This window comes from Aythya marila (genome assembly GCF_965140915.1).
Source record: "Aythya marila genome assembly, chromosome: 12".
Classification (NCBI taxonomy): domain Eukaryota; kingdom Metazoa; phylum Chordata; class Aves; order Anseriformes; family Anatidae; genus Aythya; species Aythya marila.
Window position 1 is genome coordinate 6173017 of NC_139053.1, and position 19903 is coordinate 6192919.

General features: G+C 40.5%; 1 protein-coding gene across 3 annotated transcripts in view; it reads left to right on the forward strand.

The window, feature by feature from the left end:
• The window catches only part of FTO (FTO alpha-ketoglutarate dependent dioxygenase), a gene marked incomplete at its 5' end in the record, with an annotated part of 243767 nt that extends 230073 nt beyond the window's left edge, over window positions 1-13694 (forward strand). For all 3 annotated transcript variants that reach the window (XM_082770101.1, XM_082770099.1, XM_082770098.1), the window contains one exon: window positions 6220-13694. In XM_082770101.1, coding sequence (XP_082626227.1) covers window positions 6220-6361 — 142 coding nt within the window. In that variant the 3' untranslated portion in view covers window positions 6362-13694. The remainder of the gene's footprint in view (window positions 1-6219) is intronic.
• Window positions 13695-19903: the final 6209 nt, after the last annotated feature.

Sequence of the window (19903 nt, forward strand, 5' to 3'; positions counted from 1 at the left end):
ATGCAAATCATTATCAGCTTTTGAAAGAAGGCAGAATCACCTTGTAACGTGCCATCATGTTTGTACTTGAGTATTTGTGCAGCTGATCCTAAGTTTTTCCAAGGACTAAAATTTAAGTAATACTGCCTCCATCCCTTCCTAAATCTGGCATTCTCTTTTCCGTATCTGGAAACTAACTCACGTTGTCAATTCTGTCCCTCTACAAATGCAATTCCTGTTCTCAGCCATTACATCTGGCTGGGCTCACTCTAGTTACAGCACATGAAAGAGCATCAGCAGTGGCTAATGTGAGTGGGACAGACTATTTGGGTATCCACTGGGGATTAGACATTCAAAAGAGTAAGCTCAGTGCTCTTTCCATCTGGCCACTTCATTTCACTGCCTGTTTGGGACCAGTACTTCTGAAATCTGCTTTGCAAAGTCAAATATTGATGTCATTTTATTTGTTCTTAAAAGACAGTAAACCTTTTAAAATGTTTTAGTTGTGCAGAGCCACAGTATGACAAGCATGGAACAACTGAAATGTAAATCTCGTGTCTTGGGTCAGATCTCCATAAAAAGTACTCCTGGGAGAGCACAGCAGTGGCCTCCTCTGGCACAGCTGATCCAGGCTGGATCTGTGCAGAAGAAGGGTACCGGTGCCATAGTGGCTGCGTGTGTTTTGCCCCGATGGAAGAGCTACCATTTCTTCAGCTGTGTTTGTTTTCAGGGTTGTTCTTTGGTGTTTTTTTAGTCATGTGTCTGTTCTCCTGAATGGCCAGGCGAGCTACCTGATCCATCTGTGAAACCACAACATTTCTGCAGCTGCTCTCAGCCTGGTGCAGCAGAGCTCTGGAATCCAACACTGGATGCCCCAAAGCTCTAGCGGGGTTGCTTCATATATGACAGACAGCATCACCCCCGGTGTTTGACCCCCGTATTATTCCAGGGGGGTCAGGTAGGAGCAAGGCAGGCTCGGGGTGCCCCTCTCCTGCAACTGGTGTCAGAGGTCAGCCCTCTCAGAGGTCAGCCACCCGAATTCCCCGTTCATCACCACTGGCATGTAACGGACGTGCTGACAAATAGAGCTAGGTATAAAAAGTGTTCTCAACAGGCTACCTGATGGCCTTAAACCTTAATTAGTGGTTAGAAATTTGCACTTGTCACCAGCTTCTGTGACCAAGCAGGTGCCTGGAGTAGAAAAAAAATACGAAGGCGTATTGTAATTTCTGAAATTGCTAATGCTGTAATGGGCATCCACCTGGAAAGCAGCTGCTTTTCACATTTCTCCCCCCCTCCCATTCCATTTTATCAGCAGTGACATTTGTCCTTACACCTTTTAATTTTTTATGAAGATAAATGAAAGTTCGGTTCTTCAATAACAGGGGTGACTTTTTCAATCCTTTTTACAGACTTTATCTCAATATCCTATCCATGTCCAAAGGTGAAGGAGAATATGTATTTACAGCATCAATTTGAGGGTTTACTTTAGAGTTTCTCCATTCTTTTTGAGCAATGCAGTTTGATAAACCAGTTTTGTTTTTGTTTTTGATTTTCCTCTGTGGCAACTTAGAAGTTACAGGAAGTCAGATCTTGTGATAGCATATTTTATTAGCCGAATTATAACGCCAGTAATTTCACAATTTTTGTGTGTTAAAAAAAAAAAAAAAAGTATGTCTTGCTAAATTATACTTTGAGATTATACTTTAAGAAACTATATTCAGCCTGTTAATTTTTTGCACAGTTTCTTTTAAAAAATAACATTTTTTATTATTATCCTTAGTAGCTCATGTCTGTTGTGAGTGGTTTCTAAGAAAGGATTTGGATTTTAGTGTTGGTCTTGAAATGCCTGCAAGTTTCAACTTTGACTTAAGTGCTTACAGGAATTAATTGTGATGCATTCAGCAGCAGAAGTGAATTTGTCGTACCTGTGAATGAGATGCACTATTTAGAAAAAGAAAAATCAAGGTTAACACATTTGGGTAGTTGTTCTCATGTATCTAATCTCATATTTTCTGTTCTTTGCATAAGAAGTCAGGTAGCTGAGAGTGCAGTTTTCTCTTGCATGCTTTTTAGCAACTAAGAATATGAGCTTTCAATGACATAGGATGTGAGCAGATCAAGTTTGCAAAGTCATTGTGAGTCTTAAAAATGGAAGATGCTGCCTAAAGAAACTCAGCCTTACTCTGAGCAGCATCCATGTTAGCAATGTCGTATCATTTTAGCCAGTGTCAGTGTGGGATTAGTGAATGTGTTTGTCTCAGTAGGGTGATCCACGACCTGTTTGTACCTGGGCCATTGTTTTAAAAAATATTCTGAATTTCTGCATAACAACTCAGTAACACCTTTACTCTAGTAAGATTGGAGGGAGAAATAAACTCCCATATAAAACATAACGTCAGGAATGCTGGTATAAGCATGTAGGGGAAGATGGGTACTTTTGTACATAGACAGCACGTGTCTCCTCCTCCCTTTCTGACCATACGTAGATGGGGAAGGTGGCCAGGCTGGGTTTCTTGACGTGAAGGACCTTGTGAAGTTCCCCGTGCTCTGCCTTGCAGCTAAATCAGTACCATCGAGGAGACGGGACTGTGCAGATCATCTCTTCACTCTTAACGTGCCTTTGCAGTCTGAGCCACAAATTGACCCCTATTGATCTGATTTGACTACACTTCTGTGGAGCAGACAAACAGTGCGGTGGAATCCAGGATCCCAGATAATAATTCTCTTTTGTGTTAATCACAGGCATCAGCAGAACCCAAAGGCTCTTTCTGGCTTGTGTGCATTCCTGTTCCTGCCATTGGAGCGAAAAAGTATCTGCTCTAAGGAAAGAGTGTTTTAAGTATATTGATACTTGATACTAAATAGTTGCAAAACTTAGCCCTTAGACAGAAGTCTGTTTTTCAAATCAATGGCTCACGCATTACTGTAAAATCTATTGATTAAAAACAAAGCATAATGTTAGTCATTTAGTCAGTAGAGTGATGCAATAGTGAAATAAATTTATCCTTTGACTTTTGCATTAACCTTTTATTGACTGCTTGCATACTCGTAATTAACACACACTTTAGCTAGCTTGGTTAATTTTAGTATCGTGATCAGTGTCCTCTAATGTAGCTGACACCCTGATCATCAAAGTGTCAGTGCAGCCCAAGGGACCATAACCAGGTCCCTGGTGCCAGTGAGCGCACACCTGCCTCGGGGAACGCAGCCACCTTCCAAGGGAAGGAGTCAGACCTTGTCACACCAATGCCTCTCATGACTTATGTTAATGTTCTGCTGTTGGTAAACATGAACGAGCAAAGTCCATTTGACAAATGTGAATAAAAAGGGAATCAAAAGAGTGTGAAGATTACATGGGAGAGAAAGTGCACAGCAGCAGTAGCCTGGTGTTCCATCAAAATGGGCTTTTTGCATTGGAACTGGTGCAGGTTTTGATTGTTTTAGCAAGAAAGCAAGGGCCAAGGAGTCTTGTGCATTCTGCACACCTCTAGACATACAAATCATGCTTTTCTGGTGTGTTGGTAAACTTGTATTATCGAGGTGCTAGAGCTAAATTGCTCAGAAATATGTCATGGTGGTTGTTCCCTACTCCTCTTTATGTGGCATCTTTTCTTCCACATCTCAGGGCATGTGGCATTTCCACTCTTAACACGTTTTGTACATAAATATACAGGCATTGAATTTACTTGCTTTTGGAGGCTTTACTTCATTATCAACGCAAATAACAGTTTTTAGTTAACAAATAATATTATAAATCTTTTTACTTTCCCACTACCACTGTACTTTGATGACTGCAGTGTTTTCCACATGGACCCTCATCTATTGCTTTGTATCTGGGAAAAGACAGGAATTCTGGCTGTTCTCAGTTGTCATTGCTAACCTGTAGTCCCTCACCTGGAATATATGGCTAACACTTCCCAAGCACATGGTCGCTGGGAGTTAGGGCACACACGTAGCTGTGGGGTGGCCTTTCGAAGATGGCTCTGTAAGAAAACCAGAGAAAGGAAAGTAGTGGCTGGAAGAGCTGCTCACAGCATCGTTAGTGACTTCAGACATGTTTACAGTGACAAATGTCCAAAACCCAAAGGTGAGGGAAAAGCTGGCCAAGCAGTTTGTGAAAGAGAGTGAGGGGAAGAGACATTAAAGATAAAAAGGAAAAAGGGGTAAAAAGAAGGAGGCCTTAAATGGTGAAGGTGGTGTTTTTCCTCTCAATGAAAATTCTTTTGTTAATAGCAAATGAGTGAGAGAATGTTAATTATTATAAATTGAGTTTTGCAGACCACATAATATGCCTGCAGTATTTACCAGCTGAGCTTCTTGATTTGTCATCTGCAATAATCTGTACATGGTTAATTTATCCACTCTTAGATTGAAATGCTTAGACTGGAGTATCTTATACTACCCAGCAAATTGAGCGTATTATTTTGTGCCAAGACAGAAAATAAAGCAAGATTTTAAAAGCCTTATAGAGTTATGCTGTAATTAGTTTCAGCTTTCCCTGCATATTAATTTTCTCCCGTTCCTTTATATAATTTGGAAAATGTCTCCAGAACATGATGGCACAATCAGTTAAGTACCTCTCAGAACTCATACACTAAACTGCATTTGCTCTAACAACTATTATAAAGCAGCCTGCAAAACAAATCCTCTGTTATTCTGTACAGTGCAGCTTATCAATGCAAACAGTTTAATATTTATGCTAAGAGGATTGTCAGAAGTAGCTTCTGTTCCTTTAATTCTTGTTTTAAATAAATAATGAGAACATTTAAACACATTACTCTTCCCAGGGCCCTGAGGTCGGCTAATCTTATTATTTATGAAGTGATGTGCTACATAATAGTACTTAGTGCATGTTAACAGATGCTATTATCAGGGGCTGATGTGGAGAGCTGAAGATATATTGGAATGTTATGTGTTAATACTGTCCTTGCAGTGTAATGTACGATGGATTGAGTGCCCAGGATGCTGGTGCGGCAATTAACCACACACCAACATGGGTGTAAAGCTGAAGTATGTTTTCTCAGGGGTATTACACTGCCATTAATAATTCCCGAGAGACATCTTTCACTTGGAAACTGTCTCTTCCAGAAGGCCAATGGTGTAGGCAAGGAAGTTACAGGTGTCAGTACTTTTAGAGTTCATTTTACAGGGATGAAAGCCACATACATATGTTTGAAAGAACTTTTAAATCATCAGAACAACTCTATTGTATAGAAGCATAAAGTATAGACATTATTGAAAATGTCTTAAAAGAGATAGAAGCTTATTTCTGGGATTTGCTTCCCGTATCCTTGAAGAACTGCGTTGACCTGCAGTATATACTGAAATTATAATGCGTAGCATTTTTCTTTGTCTTGTCCCACTCCAAACGTTAACTAATTAATCATCAACATGCAAATTGTTCAAGGGGATGTGAAAAAAGAGGGGGAGAAATCCTCATTGGAGTGTGGCAATTTTTTTTTGATGCAACACATTATATTAGAGCCTAATCTGAAGGGATGTGATGGTTGCCACTTAGAAAACTTTCCTCTGCAGGCTGCAGTTCAGTTGAATATTATAATTAGACTTCAGTAGTATTGATGAATAATCCATTTAATAAAAAACACTGTAATTTAAACATTTTCTCAGGGGACTAACATACACTAACCTCTTAATTTAATTTTATTGAAGTTTTGCCCACCTATTCATCATTGGAAGTTGTTATTAACCTCCATTTCCATTTATCTTTATAGAATTTTCTCGTTTTATATTGCCTTTTTCAGAGCTAAGCAGGTTGATACACTTGTAAATCTCCAGAATCTACAAAGCTAGTCCGGCTTCTTTAATATTGTTTAATCTATCCCCCCTGACCTTAATGCAGTAAATTCAGTTTAATCTTTCTCAATAATCTAGTAAGATGTTGGAAACAGGCAAACATTTAAATCTGATAATGGTTTAATCACATACTTTAAATAACAGCTGAGATAATGAAAAAATAATTTACTGTATAAACGTACACTAACTGAGTTTTCTCTGTGATTGGCTTTTGAGAAATCCCTATAGAAAATACAAAGCCTACAACAGAAGTCAACTTCACTATAACTGAACAACGCATTTGGTCGGATGATGTGTTTGTTTATTTTCATTCTTCTCTGTAAGTTAAAGCACAAATGTATCGTTGCTGAGTGTTTGATTTCTTGATATGGTTTCTTGATGTAACTTTACTTAGGTAGTTCTTCTGCTTCCTTTTCATTTCAGGTGCCAGTCAGAAGCAGCAGAGAGCTTGCCAGAAGACCAGAAACCTGAATGCCACCCCTTCTGGACAAATGATGAATGTAATATGCCTCTGCCATATGATCTTGAGGAAGTAATAGCTCACCTACAAAATCTTGTTCAGTAGGTAGAATATCAGGTGACCTTCCAGCCTAGAACTATTAATGCTCATCATTTGGAGTAAGTTTTTAGTTAGCATAATTTTTTTCATCTTTATGATTCCTCAGTTATGTGTTGGTTTATGTGTCAATGCAGATTTTACTGCTCTCCACACAGTATATCTTAGTTACTGTCTCACAACAAAACTGACCAGACACCAAAACTACAGAAAGAGTTGGCTTTTAAGATGTGATGTCCAGAACACCAGCCTCTGTTCTTTCCTCTTCATTCAAATCCCCATTGATCCTATACCCCATGGGTAGTTGTGTTTCCACAAGTTTCCCAGACATCTACGTTTTAGCTTGCATGACTCCCTAGAACTGCCTCTGGCTCAGCAGTTTGAGCAACAGAAGGCATAGCTCACACGTGGGACAAAGCAGAATCCGTAATCTGGGCATCCTAACGAGAGGCCAGCTCGGAGGGAGCCTGATAGGTGTGTCCGGATAGAGCTGTGCACACAATGTGGTGACATCTTTATCCAGTAATGTAGGCAGAGGTAGAGGAAATGGTGGAGAAAGTCCTTTATGGAATGGCTCCTTGTCAGAGCCTTTATAAAAATGAAGAACTTGTGAAGGAGCATCCTGGCATAGATACTAAGCCTTTTTTGCTGTTTTTCATCATGGAAATTGTATGGTACTTTTTGTATTTTGTCAGAAATGGGTTTTGAAGATTACGAGCATGATGCTGATAGTAAGTCAGCCTCTCGTGGCACCTGTCATCTCAAGGTGTGAAGCACTCCCAAGTACTAAACCCTTCATATACAAATTAGCGTTACATTGTGTGTGCAGAAGATCTGACACATCCATTATTAGACCTAAGGTGCATCCTCGTTGTCTGGGTTTTGGGCAACCTAGTCTTGCCTGCTAGTCTCATCCCCACACAATTGTACATGCCTGTATGGCTTTATCAAGAACACCTGACAGTGTTTGTCCTGGTGGCTGGGTTTTAAAAAACTTTCCAAACTAGGGACTTCCTACCTGGACCCTCATGGGCATAGGCCTCTGAAAGACAGTGCTCACAGGTCCAGTCCGAGGGTGCACAGCTCTGCTGTGGCAGGACAGCTTACAGTTTGTCTTTTACATGCTTCCAGGAAATTGGAAGATGTGGATTTGGACTTTTTTGGCCTAAGAGCATGAATCTGCTGTCTGCTGTTCCTGGTTTATGCTCTAACAGATGCATAATTACATCTGCCTTCCTTTAGAAAGAATGGTGTGATCCGTCATTTGTACCTCTTAGAAGGGCCTTTGGGACCTACACACACAGGGGGAGTTTTCCAACATGCAGCAATATGGAACTCAGGATTCCCTGGAACTCAGGATTCATTTCCTAACCTTTGTTTTGTTTCTGCCTTTTGTGAATCCTGCTCTGAGGCCAGGTTTCCCAGTACCTTGTCCAAAGAGCCGTGGGTTTCCATTTTGGGTCAGGCCCCCTGGCAAAACAGATTTAGATTATGTGATAGAAGGCATGGCAACATCTGTGATGATCTAGCCATAAGAACAAATCCAGAAGACTATGAGAAATGAAGCTGCTGTGATCTGGTTTGTAATAATATGCTATAAAAATAACAATTCTGTATTGGATAATGTCCTGAATGAGAGATTTTTCATTTGGTTAAGATGCTATTCTTACTTGAGCTGGTGTGTGCCTTTTCCTTCATCATAAAAAGCAGAAGAAAATTATATTACAGTAAAACAGCACTCAGTCTGTATTACCACTAAAAAAAAAAAAAAACAGTCAGACTCAGAGCTTGACATTGCCACCAAGAAATGGAATACGTCTCCTGTGTTAATCTTCTGTTTAAAATCATGGCTGGGGCCAGGCTTACCCAGAGCATACCAGGATACTCTGTTGGCAAAGTGTCCTGTGCGTGGATGAGTACTGCTGAAAACTCTGCTTTTGACAGTGTAACATATGCCAGACCTCCCTGCAGCTAAAGAAGCTGTGCCAGCAAAAATTCAGTTTTAGTGGTATAAAGCTGTGTCCACACCTACCAGCTTTTGCCAGGACAATTATATCAAGTAGAGGTTGTGCCTCTTAACACCTTTGACACAGCTATGCCAGCAAAAGTATAAAGGTCTGGATCGAGTGCTTTCATTGTATTCCTGCACTTCTGCTAAAGCTGTTAGCCACCATAGAGAAAGCAAAGACTCTTTGAAAAATAAATTACTTAAATTGGGTTTGATTGTATTATAACTGTAATCCACACATCTATCTGTTGTCTCATGTGCCACAGATTTGTTGACATTTGGAGATCCTTTGTTATGGGCATAGCTTTTCTTCCCTGCGCTATCTAAAGCTAGCTTTACCAGTGGGCAAATAGCATATATTTGGATTAATGCCACACTGAATACTGCTTACTTTGGAGATCACTTAGAAAAAAGCTAGCTGAAGATGTGGGAATTCTGCTTTTGAAAAAGGCAGTTCTCACAGAAACAGATACTGCTTTGGAAATGAGAAAGATGAATTCAAACAAGCTAATGATGTAACACAGTTAACACAGGGTTTGAGGGGATTGTTTGTTTGTTTATGTTGCTTTATGATTGTTTTGTGTGTTTAATTAAGCTCTGCTAGAAACCATGGGGATCACAGTATTGAAATGAATCTGACAGCCATGAAAGGGTAGAGGAGGCACATCAGCGCCGTAGTTTGTAGCTGAAGTGGAGGCATAGCTATTAAAAAATGATTGGCAAATAATTATTTCCAGCAGTAGTGAAACAACACTGTTTTTTTGTTGTTGTTGTTATTGTTGGTTTTTTCTTGTGTTAGGAGAGGGGTTGCAGCAATAATAGAATGTTTAAAAATACATGATTCTGGGTCTTGCCTACGCTGCACATTTAAGCTAGTGAATTAGCTGAACTAGTACTAGCTTCAGTGTGGTCAAATAGCACGCAGTTAAGCCAAGGGTGGCAATGACAGACAACTGAAAACCTTTGGAATGGGTAAGACCTAAGTTTCACTGGCAAAATACCAATAATCAAGTGGTTAAAGAGAGTTAACACTCCGTGTTGCATTCAAGTCTCACATCATCTGAAGCAGTGTAACTTGATTGAATTCAGTTGAAATATAGAAGTATATGGAGGTTTCATCTCTCCAAAGCCCACAGGAGTTGATGGCAAAGACATGAGTAAGGTTTATGAAACTGTTTGAAGCATGTAGTAATTCCAAAGGGTACCCCAAGAGAAGAACATGGTTAAAGAAAACTGAGAGGTCAAATATAAGTTATTGCTGTGTTTGAGATATAAGCAGACAAATACTTCAAAGTTTTCTTTATTTTATACAAATAATTTTAATGTAGTTCGTTTTGCAATGATACTTCAGCAATCCATTTGTATTCCAGCACTAAATAACCCGTTACCATTTTGGATGAGCTGAAAAACGCAGCCTCTAATGGATGCTCTGAGTATAGCAACTGTTTGCCAAGTCTGGATGCTGTAGATGCATAAGGACCAAGGTCAGTTTGTTTCAGGGAAGAGGTGAGAGCATAAATTAGCTTCTAACATTAGATTCAGTGATTCTTTTAAAATGGTGAAGTTCATGGCTTTGCTTACATTTACTTTTCATCAGTCATGAAAGAATTAAGGTAAAATAGTTCACTCGCACGTGTGTGTCAGGCTAAATGGATTACAGAAGATACAGATCTGTTTGCCTGTCTGCACTTGCCTTTAGACAATATTCATCAATTTTACTAAAGCTACTGACTAAACATGGAACCAATACAAATGAAATGCTCAAGGCAAGGGCTTTCTTTAAAAATGAGATAGAGAGTTGGTTTTACACTCAGAGAAAGAAAATGTTGGCAGAAAATGAAAAACTTCTATTGTTTATGTAATGCGGGGGATGAAAGGTAAAGGCCATTTTTAAGTAGTTGATAGAAAACTGCTGTGTTATGCCATGTAAATGATAAATGTTTTTATACTGCTTTATTCTTATCTCTGCATATGAAAATATTTTATCTTTTAGGTTCTTTCTTGTTGTTAAAAGGTTAAGTAAATAAAAAATATCAATCCCGGTACACTAGATTTTAAAGAAATCATGCTTACACTCTGAACGTTACAGCAGATCCTGATTATCTTAAGTGTAAATAAGAATGTTATGGGTAGTCACCAACTGGAAACTGTCCAGGATGGGTAACATGCAGCATTATAAATACCCAAATCAGTTGTCTTACTGTCATCCAGATGCCGTTTTTAGTTTCACTGGTAATAATGTAGCTTTACTTAGCAAGACATACTTTAAAAGTCATTCTAGACCTTTCAATGCTGTGAGCCAGACTCAAGGATTCTAGTGCAGGGGGGGGAATAAAAAAAATACATTAATTATTACCAAAGTCTATCACAACAGATAATTAAAGTACTGTAGTGTGTTACCAGTAGGCATTGCTCCTTTCTCAGTTACCGTAGTGCAGTTCCCTTAGCCCTGTGTCACGCAGCGGAATTTGGGCTAATGCAGCAGAGATGAAACTGGTTGATGTTGAAGGTGGGATGAGAGGAGGAGAAGAGAAAAGACATGCAAGGGATGTGCCTTCACAAGACCACAACTTTATTAACTTGACTCATGTGGGAATCATCCAGCAGTAACTTGTACAGTGCAGGTCCTGACCTCTCCCTTGATTGCTACCATCTGGTCCATAGTTAATGGTAGGTCCTTAACCCCCCTCGTGCCCCCAGCAGCTGGTCCCCAGCTTTTTGCTGGGGCCTGACCACTGTCATCTTGTGCCCAGGTTACAGAGCTGGGAAGAGTGCTTGTTCCACTGTTAGGAACAGGCATGAGAAGCACTGTTCCCAAGCTTAGCCCCCACCTCTGTCCCACTACACCTCCGTGGCTGTGTACCTCCATACAACATCTGTTTCCTCTTGAGTTGTTGCAGCTCGTCTCCTGCTCTGCCCCACGGGGCTGGTGAGCTGCTGTGGGGAAGGGCCGGACAAACAGAGCACTGGCCACAGAGAGGTTCCTTGTCCCAGCAAAGACCACAGCAGACTGAAAAGCTCAGCCCTACGCTAATCTAGGGATAGAGGGTGGGTGCTGTTAGGTGGTGATGAAGGCCTTGGGAGGAGAGGCCAGCACTGTTTGTAAGGACCCCAACCTGCCCGATTCTGGCTGTCACTTCACCCCACCTGTAAGAGCAGAGGCAATCCTGAATAGCACCACTGTGCTTTTCCCTTTCCAGTCCAAATTCAAAATCATCGCCTTTAATGTCACTGGGTTTGTGTCTTGATTTGCATTCATCTTTCCGATTCACCTTAGCCTGAGGCATTCATTGAACAACAGAAGATAATTTATACGTTTGCAAAAAGACTGTACTTAGTAAGGCTGCAGAATTGGCTGAATAATATGTCAAATGAAAGCCAACAGATAACTGATAAAATGATCGCATTAAAATGCTGATGTTTGGGAGTGAGCCCTTGACACATGACATGAAAACTACGCGTTATCTGCTCGTTGCTTTGCAGCCAGCACTCAATTCACATGATAGAAAAGGACACGCTATTCTGCAGTTTACATCCTCTAATACCCAATTGGTTTTACAGTGCTGAATTTGGACACAAAAGTTTTTCTCCTCCCCCTCCATATCGTCAAATACTTGCTTTCATGCCAACACATCTTGGTCTGATTAGTCTCCTTGATTAGAGGCTAAAGTAAAAAGTCAGGTGTATAGGATTCCCATTATCCTTTATTTCTCTCGTTCTAAGAACAGGTCAGATAGAGTTATTTCAGTGAAAATGTGAACAATCAACTTCTGTTTACCATTAACCTTCAGTTTTCTTTTCTTAAAATCAAATCAGGGCTTGGTAGGCAGTTATTTTCATACACGTCCCTTGATCAGTGGAACAATCTGTCAAAAGCCATTAAAGCCTCTGTTAGGCTGAATTGCATTCAAAGCTAAACTATCCAATCATTTAAAGGGCTATGATGATTGTTTTTAATACAGTATACATTTATTTCTCTCTCTGAGTAGTAGCATAACTTTGAAACTGAGCCTGTATGACTAGGGCTTTTTGCTATCAGCACTCCTGAGAGGCTTGGTTTGCTGCAGAAGGTGAATGTCTACGTAAAAAAAGAAAAATTGAACACAGTGATATCACCTGTGTGTTCTCACAAGTTTTTTCACTTTTTTCCTACTTCATTACATCCATCAGGGTGTAATGCATGTGGAATGGGAAGACATTTTCCAAGGTCCTTTGCTCAAACATTTCACCAAAAAAATTAGCAGCTAATTGTAGTAATATTTTAAAGTGGCTTTTGATCTTAAGATCTCAGGATGCCTTACACAAGAGAAACTGAGGTAGAGGTCAAATGTGCAGCTGTGTTCTGCGTGCTAACACTGGAGCAGAGCATACGTAATGCCCCATCGCTGGCGTGTCCTGATTACTTCCAGTTAATCAGCTCCAGTTACGGGTCAAGGATGGTCTCAGAGAACTTTTTTTCTCCAAAGATATATCTGAAAGCAGAGTGGAATCTGCCCATCTCATACAATATTTAATGTATTATTTAATTGTACAACACGTGGTAATACATCTCATGTAAGAGACATCTTTCAGGCCTCCTAATGCTTGATTAAACTTCAGAGTGAATCTTTTAGTTACATTCCAAGTCCCTGAGGTCTCAGTGGGAAAAGGTGAATTTTACTGGAACTATTAAATTTTTCCATGGAGAATATGCAGAGAATATGACAGTACAATCCACATTCTTCTGGCTCTGTTTTAAATACGTTCACTGGACAGCCCCCCAGGGTGGTGTAACTGCTGTACCAGGAAACTGAAGAAAATCCCCTGTGGGTATTTGGGTGCTATTTATCAAGGTGAAGATGCATTGCTGGAACATGCTGGAGTGCTTGTTATGCACCTGTTAGCACTTTTTGTCTGGTACCTATTTCGTAGTCTGGTAGTACTTTACTGAGAGCACTACTTTTCTAGTTATTTTGATGAACATCCTAATAATTTATTACCCAAACATTATCAAAGCATTCCATGGTTCTTTCATTGCCATTCTTTCCCTTCTGTCCACCAATGCCCTTTCTTTCCCATTTATTTCATTATTAATAGTCATGCTATTAAGAAGTTGTGTTCTTTGTTAGGCTGTCATGGCTTTAAAGTGAGAAAACATAAAAACTGTATCAGGTAGCTTTTTCTCAAGTACATTTATTTTCCAGCCTATTTATTGCGACATTTTTGCTCATTGTTTATTTGCTATTGCTACATGTAATTTTTATTAAAGACTATTTGTATAAAAATGTGAGATGTATATTTGATTTTGTGTAATATATTTGCTAATTTACCCACATTTATAAAATAAATCACTTAAAGAATGCCTTTGTCTATCATTTTTCCTCCAGAAGGTGTTAGCTCTTATCATCAATACTTCATTGTTGCAGTAAATGGAAGAAGGACCAAGAGGAGCATACTTTTCACGCCATTCAGGTGCCTACATGAGCAAATTAATTTTTGTAAGCTTCCTATATGCTGATTAGTGAGAGGTAAGCTTCTTCAGAGCAGCAAACTCAAAGGTACGCTGAACCTGCCCTTCAGTGGGGTATCTCTCTCTGACTGAACTGTACTGCAAACCCAAGCCAAGTGCCATAGTTATCCTCATCTGCTTATGTGAACAGTTTGTTGATTGGAAAACAAAAAGGAGGTAATGGGGAGCTTACTATTATTACTGAAATTCTTGGAATTAAATTCTGATTGTGTTGCAGGTCTTCTAGTATGGAAGGCAGATTAATTTCCTTTTCTTTGGTAAGACTCACACTATAAATGGACGTAACTAACTCTCCACACACACAGTCCCCTTGTACTAGGGCTTCCCTCAATATAAATATATCTGGTTCTGCTACTGAATTTAGAAGTATTCTTCTGGCTATGCAACTTCCCATATCCAACCCACACTCTTACATGATGTGAGCGCTAATAACCCAGTGCCTACCAGCACTGCATCAACCTATATGAGTGCATAAATGGCATTTCCTGTGTTTATTGCAGTAGAAGGTGCAATGAAAAACACATGCAGTTGTTAAATAAAGCAGTATTGAAGAAATGTCTTGCATACACACACAAAAAATGCGATGAGGTTTGTGATGGCTGTTGTTTCTAGACTTTGTGGTGGGTTCTGCTGTCTCAAAGGAACAGAGTTACCACCAGTTCTCTCTCTCATGGCTGTAGATAGCCCTAAGTCAAAGCTACCCTGGATTCAGGTTACAGGGTAAGACAAGGATCAATCCTGCAAGTTTCATTTGGCGTGCTGAAGAATGCCACTATAAAGTCCAGCAGGCTGATCTGATGTGCACATGCCCATGACGCTTAGATGCACTGCAGTGTTCTGTATTAGGAATGTCCTTAACTCCAAAGGCTGTGTGCCCAGTTACTCTGCGTTACTAGATTCCAGCCAGGAGGTGATGAAAGCGTGAATAACAGAGGCCAGGTCATTATTCCTGCCAGGATGGAATGGAGTCTTCTAGCCAAAAAAAGTTGACAGAGAACATTTTTCACAAATTCACCAGCTTAGAGTCAGCAAGGCATCCAGGAGCTAAGAAAATTGATTTCGTAGTCTAGTATATTCTTTCCTTGGCTTCAGAAAAGTTTAACCAAAAGTAAGTGTGTGGGCAACTGGATGAAAGGACAACTTGGGAAAACAGTATTATTCTTAAATATGTCTTACAATTCATTGTAACATAGGTGACATTACTCTAGCAAGACTAAGATGAGCTTCCCTTGTATCCAGATTTCCTTAAGCTGATCCTTTTTTTTTCTGGTTCCCTTAGAGCCAGAGGTTCCTTAGATTTTCCCAGTCTTTATCTTTTTATAAAAATGGGTAAAACACCATCAGGGAGCCTTTTCTGGGGATATACAAGCACAAGGAGACTTCACCCCTCTTCACTCAAAAGTAAGGCACTCTTTCAGTCTCTGCAGTAGAGAACAGCTTGTCTTAAATGAAGCAGAGACTAATCAGGATGCCTCCTCTTGCACTAGCAGCTAGGGAGGCCAGATACTTTTGCTGGAACAGGGCTGAAACAAATGGGAATTTCCTGCACCAGCCAATCTTCTGTGCCACAGGAAGAAGCTGTCCTCTAAAAAGTAAAACTGAAAACCTGCCTTTAAAAAGCAGTTGCTTGCAAAGCCCCTCATGCAAGCCAGACCCTAAAGGCAAAAAGCACCTGAGAATATTGAGAGCCAAGAAGATAGAAAAGTTTAATTCCAAATTCTTGAGATGCATCATGGTTTTTGTTGATTCAGTGGGAAGGAGGGTGTAGCACCCCAAGGAGGCCCCCCTGCACAGCACCTTTTAATACCACCTGATTGAGCATTGCTTGTTGAGTTTTGAATTTTACCCTAATCCTATTCTTTCTGTAGCAAATCTGTCATAAAAGCCTAAATCCTCTCTGGGGAGTGGGACTTGTAATTGTCCTTCCATCACGAAGACTACATACAGGTAGAACATCACACGTAAGTCACACAGAATGTGTACACTGTGCTAAAAGATACTCTCCCATCCCTCCAGTGGAAAAACTTAATTTCTGAACTAAAAGGTTTAAAGTTATATTGCTGACATTGCAGGTCTGCAATCATCTATCAATCACAGGGTCTTTATTTTGCAGTTACACAGTTATAACTTGAAATAGTTTGTACTAACAGCTTTTTACAATGTTGGCATGCATTTCTATTCCAAGATCATTCAAATTAAAGAACCATCATCTCAAAATAATAATAATAATAATAATAATAATAATAATAATAATAATAATAATAATAATAATAATAATAATAATAATAATAATAATAATAATAATAATAATAAAAGTTTGTGTCACTCCGGATACTTGCTTTTCCAGTGAGTGAAGAGTATGACTTTAGAGTTTGTAACTGAGCCCTTTCCTACTAGATACCATACATGCAAGTTTTGACCTGATCTATATGATATTCTCCATAAATATTTCTATTCTGTACAATTATATTTTATTTCAACAGGTATGTGTGAAATTTGTTGCATAAGCATCGCTAACACTTCAGAACTAATGGCACTTCATAAATCAGGCTTCTGTTATTATCCTATTCCTAGTTGCATCTTAATTATTTGGGTTCAAATACAGAGCACTGTTTTATAAGCCTTCATATTTTCTGTTTACAAGGATTTTACTAACATCTAATAAATTTAATGACCTCTAATAACAAGAGGAAGTGAAATCCTACTTAGCAAATTCATAGCTTTTCAGTGTATCTTGTGGCTTTATGGCATTTCAAACTCTAGGAATGTAAAAGCTGTTTAAGGAGCTGTTGCTGGGTTCAACTAGCTGCAGAGACTGTTAAGTTATTTTTGTTTCTCTTTTATTGCTTAACCTCTGGGGCCTAACTCTGGGCTACCTGATAAAGCAGCCGTTGAGGAACTTTAAACCTTACAAGCTTTGAGTTGATAGACATAGAACAAGGTCTTGTATTAAACAGACATTTTAAAAACATAATTTCAAATCTGGAAATTGATTGTGGCTTGACCTATTTATTTTGAAGAGCTCACTGTTTCTTACTGTCTCTGCTTTGCTGATATTATTAGATCCATTGTTTTTTTACCAGAACTCCCAACTGATAGAAGAAAAATCAATGCAGTGCAAAGCTTGTTGGGCAGCAGCACTTTCATTAGAGTCAGGGCCACAATTTGCTAACTAAGACCAAGTTATAACATTCCCACTTTTAAAGGTTACAAACTCTTGTACTGTGCAGCTCCCAGTACTCTCAGAAGTCCACGATCCAACACATGAAGCAGGCTAGGAACAGAGCAATCTTTTTTTTAAAAAAATCCATATTACACACAGATTTTTTAGTACATGCTAATATGAGAATTGCAGAGAATTACAGATCATACAGAATTTCTTTTCAATGCTGAATTTTGAACAAAGTGGATGTCCAAAGTAACGCTACCCAGGCTTTTTTTTATTATTTATCTACATACCCTTATGCTCACTATTTTAATCACCTTTTGGGCATAATGATCTCTCAGCCTCCTGTTGCACTGTGCATTTGGCACCTGCCCAAATGGTACAGGGGTCTTGGAGGAGGCACCCTTCTCGATGTAGTAGCCTGCGCTAGCTCATCTCGGATTGAGGATGCTCAGAGGTCTGTAGTTCAAACACACGTCTGCCCAGCTAATGGGGTCAGAACATCTTCCTCCAATAATGGATTGGTTCTCTCTCGGGTAAAGTGCCTCTAAGAGAAATTGAGAGAAGATCCATCCTTAAATAAGATTTGATGCAGCCCAGGAGAATGACAATTACAGCTTTTACTAACACTATTCCTAAGGCAAAGTCAAGCTTTATAGGAAACACAGGATGACAGGGTACTCGGGGAGCCTTTCTAGTGTAGTGACTGATAGAGAGGGCCATGCTGTGGAGAAGTTTTGAGAGAGCAAATGCAGCTCACACAGGTGGCTTTGCTGTTGAAGACAGCGAGGGGCTGCCCTGTGTGGGTCACCTTGGTAAAGCCTGAGTTATTTTCTGCTTGTGCTGAGTGCAGCTGGTGATGGCAACAGATGGTTTCAGCCAGCAGGTGCAACACACAGGAGCCACCCGTGGGGTGAAGGTTCAGCGAGGCAGCCAAACTCTACAGTAACGGAGGGGCTTGGAAGGGGCTGCCAAAATAAAGTTAAGAGCACAACTGGAATGCACCCGAGCAGCCTTTTGCCGGGGCTTAGCATGTCCCATGGCAGAAGTCTGAGCCGAGGGGCTCTGCAGAGGTGGTTGCAGTGGGAAGGGTGAGCTCCAACGCCAGCAGCTTCGGCTTGCTGCTGCCTGCAGCGACAGCTGCCTTGTGCGGTTGCTGATCAGACTCACCTCTCCCTTCTGTCCCGGGCCCTGCAGCTCGGCCTGTCCCAAAACACACTGTAATACCTACTGACTGCAGCTATGTCCGTGTCCTCTCCTGTTTTCCCCTTCGCTGAGTGCTCAGACGGAGGCTGCAGGAGATGGAGGCTGCGGGAGGCAGCGCTGGTGCCAGCACCTTCCTGCTGCCTCAGCTGGGAGTAGGTATGAAAAGGCATTTGGGTATCAGGGCTGTCATAGTGGAAAGGGTTGATGCAACGTGGCACGCTGAACTGCAGATGATGGCCTTTTTTTTTTCTCTTTGAGAAAATGCACATCACTTATTATTGATGGCTGAAGAGCAGGAAGAGAGAAATCTCTCCCATTTTACATGCAAAAGTTTGCCAAGGAAGGAGTTAAATGAACAGTGATCTAACGTAGGCATCAAAGAGCTGCACCAGAAGATGACTGTGGCTCTTTACACCCTCAAAACCACAAACCCCGAGGGGGCTGATGTAAAACCAGTGATAAGCTGGGATTTTAACGAACCTCTCGAGTACCTGCCCCACTTCGGCCAACCTGCCACTGCTCCTGCCACTTGTGTGTAGCAGTCATACAACAAAACCCCTCGGTTCCCCTCAGCACTGCCTGCGGTGAGTAGCACTGGGTAATGGTGTTTGCTTATCCAAGGAGAGCCCTCCAAACCTGCACCGGCAACCGCTGGAGCAGCGTGTCTGTAATTACTGAAAGGGCTGTGTCATTCCTCCTTAATTCATATTTACCGTGCATCCCTCTCAGAGCCTCACAGGGCAAAAGATAAAAGAATACAGGCTCCCGTAGTGTAAACACAGTGCTAAGGGGTAATGAAAATACATTTCCTGAAATGCAGTGCCGTATTTTCTATTATTTAGAAACACCGTACATCATTATTTTAGGGAGAAGTAAAATATGTAAAAACATTTCTGTACATTTCTTCTCTAAAGCTCACACTGAGCCTTTCTTTCCTTTTTTTTAAAGCAGCCATTTAATAAAGCCTGACACTTAGTAGCAATGTTTTGAAATAATTTTTGCTGCTCTGCCAGCAGTTGGCTTTGCTGTGAATCTCTAAAGACAAATCCATCTACAGCAAATCTAGCAAAATTCAGCTCCGTGTTGTATGTCAGGGTTGAGGACTACTTGTCAGCTCTGGCACTGTCAGATTTTATCTTTAAATATGACAGGCAATTTGTTCAGGGAGCACTTCTGAATGACAAGATATAGTGGTGTTGTAAAACATGGCACCTGTGTGGTATGCCCTGCCTTTGTGGACATCAGAGGCTATTGTTTCCTTTGCTATTAGACAGCCACAGTCACACAGTAAGGTGTGTAAAACGTTCACAGAAACCTTTTAAATAGACTAGCAGGAAAGTAGATACCCTCCGGTCATTTAAGTCAGGCCATTTATCATTTTATCTTATAAAACGCAGCATTCACTAAAATATGATGTAAGGAGAAAACCAAATGCTCTGCTGAGCAGCGTTGGTTGCAAGCCCAGCCTTTGAACCGGGCTGCTATAAAAGGGTTTATCTTTGAAGTGCCAGACAGGAGAAAAATTAGGATTTTAACTCCTTCCCAATCAGATGGGTGTCAAGAGCCACGCAGAGGGCTCCTGTTGACACACAGGCTGCATCAGGTCCTGCTGCAATACCCAGTGCTTTCTGCGGTGGGGCTTCCTGGAACGGGGCACTAAGA